General features: G+C 51.1%; 1 protein-coding gene across 1 annotated transcript in view; it reads right to left on the reverse strand.

Moving 5' to 3' along the window:
* Positions 1-2,411, reverse strand: part of LOC306839357 (solute carrier family 2, facilitated glucose transporter member 1-like) — an 11,920-nt gene extending 9,509 nt beyond the window's left edge. The window contains exons 1-2 of the mRNA XM_079368000.1: positions 1,697-2,411; positions 1,309-1,423 (exon numbers count right to left, since the gene is read on the reverse strand). Of these exons, the coding sequence (XP_079224126.1) occupies positions 1,309-1,323 (15 nt within the window). The 5' untranslated portion in view covers positions 1,324-1,423; positions 1,697-2,411. The remainder of the gene's footprint in view (positions 1-1,308; positions 1,424-1,696) is intronic.
* Positions 2,412-2,500: the final 89 nt, after the last annotated feature.

The raw sequence follows: 2,500 nt of genomic DNA on the forward strand, positions 1-2,500 counted from the left end.
AGCAGACGGAGACAGATGTGGTTTAATATTCCTCCTCATCCCAAAGCAGGGACCTCAGGAGTTCCACCCAGGAGTGGAAGGAAACGCAGTTCCTTATGTGTCCACTAGGGGCTACGATTCATTTATGAGACACTTTAATGAAACGGCACATTTGTAAAATGAGACGAGGAGTAAAGGTAACAACACAAACACACTTTGACTGACAGGTTGAACGAGCAGCTCCTCGTTCTTCCTCCCTGAGAGGATTCATCCACTCATGAGACAAGAGGAAGGGAGTGTTGTTGAGCTGAAAGACCCCTGGTCGCTATGGCAACGACCCCCTCCCCCACCGTCTTCTGAATTTCCCTCAGGATCAGTGGAGTATCTACGTATCGATCCTCCTGGCGATTGGTGCGTCCACTCGGCTACATGTCTCACCACAGCTCACTCAAACATTCAACTCAGACATTCACCCGTCTTCTTCGTGGCGTCCACGCCCGTTTGTTGTTTTTGTGTCAACATTCTGACTTTACAACCTGAAATCACCTGAACACACGACGTGTAAAGGACGAGCACCTGAACGCAGCGTTGTACTTTCACAGGATTCTGGGCTGGCCGATAAGACGTGAGGGGTCGTGTCCCCCCCCGTGGTCACACGCCTGAACACGTCCCTGAGTGAGTCTGAGATCACGTTTGAAGGACAAACAGGCAACAACAGAGCGGACACACACACACACACACACACACACACACACACACACACACACACACACACACACACACACACAGACGTCACTAAGTAGATTTCACTCTCGTCTCTCCTGTTAATTCACTTTTCCACGTTTCCCAGAGTTCCTTTCAGCCAGCCTCAGAGGAAGCATGTCACATGACCACCTGTTGTCAGTGTGTGTACGTGCAACAACATGAGTGTTTATCAGTAGATGAAGAAGAAGCTGTTACGAGCTGCAATGCATTCTGGGCTATTTTCTGCCACTGTAACTGTAGAAGCCTTCACTCTGATGTATTTACCACCAAAGACTCAATGAGTTATTACATCATGTTCATTCTGTAGAGGTTTGAATTGTCTCTTGTTATAAACAGAGTCTGATTTATCTCTCCATCCTTACATGAGAGCAGTACAGAACACACTGTTTCCCTCGTGCACACATCTGCAGTGCTCGTGTCTGACTCACACACTGTTTATAGCACTCGTCCAGGCTCCAACGCCCACACACACACACACACACACACAGTCTGACTTCACACACATTCACTCCTCACGTGCAGCTTTCACAAATCACTACAATGAGTGGCTAATGAGACACTTGCCTGCTCTTCTGCCATCTTCCTGAACCAGCTGGAGGATGCTCCGCTTAAGAAGGGAAGAGATCTTCAGGTTGTGGTTTGCAATCGCTTCGCAGTACCCGCCCACCGGCGCCGAGAGCTGCAGGAAAAGGAACGAACCCGGTTAGGCGCTGTCCGTGGTACCAGCCGGCTCTGCCAGGAAGGACACGACTCAATGTTGTCCTCCCTCCGGACAGCAGAGCCGTGAGACATTCATGATATTCAGTATTAAAGAGCTCTGACTGAAGCTATGAAGGTGAATGAAGACACGAGGAGCAGCTTTTAGAGGTGAACATCTTTGAGGATGGAGCAGGCACGAGGCTGACTCCAGCTCCTCAAGGATAAATAAAGACCGTGAATCAGCGACACTCACCTGTCGGTAGAGAGAGCAGCCGTCACTGAGCACTCCCTCTTTCCCTCTTCACCTTTTATTCGTGCCCGAGAGCTGCGAGGAAAACCGCACGTACCCGCACGCACTTGTGTTTATTATTTCTTTCCCGTCCGCTCCATCAACCTATGAAAAACTGTGACGCCGGGATGCTGTGACGTGGCCCCGCCCCCTCTACTTCTACGTGCAGCTATACGTGACTCCTGTGCATCATCACTGCGTCCCGTGAGTCGATGTCCTATTATGGTGGCGCTCTTTATTTCATTCGGTTAGTAAGTCAGCTTATTTGACGAAGGCAAGCGCGCATGCGCGTGAGAACGAGAGGGGGGGGGGGGGGGGGGTCGCGTGGGAATGCTGTGGCCTCGCTCGGGCGTCCTCCTCGGCTTCCCATGATGCCCCACGCCGGCGACCTTGACAGGAGCTGCTGGGTGATCCTGATGCTGCGGATGCTGATGCAACGTTGCTAGGGCAACGGGTCGCGTGGTGCAGCTCAGATGATGCCTGAGCTGAAGGGATTTCAGTTCTGCATCCTGAGTTAAAAATATCTTATATCAGCACGAGGCATTCTTCCAAACACACTTAGAATAAAAGCGGAGATGTCAGGTATCTGATGACTGCACACGCTGCAGCTCCTCCTCTCTCGTGATCTGCTCGTGACTCCGGGACATCGTGACTCATCCAGGCTCGTGCAGAAGGATGAGCGAAGGATGTGGAAGTTTAGACGAGTCGAGAGAAACAGTGAAGCTTACCGACATCATCTTCTCCTTCAGCGACAAAGGTGCTGAGTTG

Source organism: Symphodus melops (assembly GCF_947650265.1).
Source record: "Symphodus melops genome assembly, chromosome: 18".
NCBI classification, from domain to species: Eukaryota; Metazoa; Chordata; class Actinopteri; order Labriformes; family Labridae; genus Symphodus; species Symphodus melops.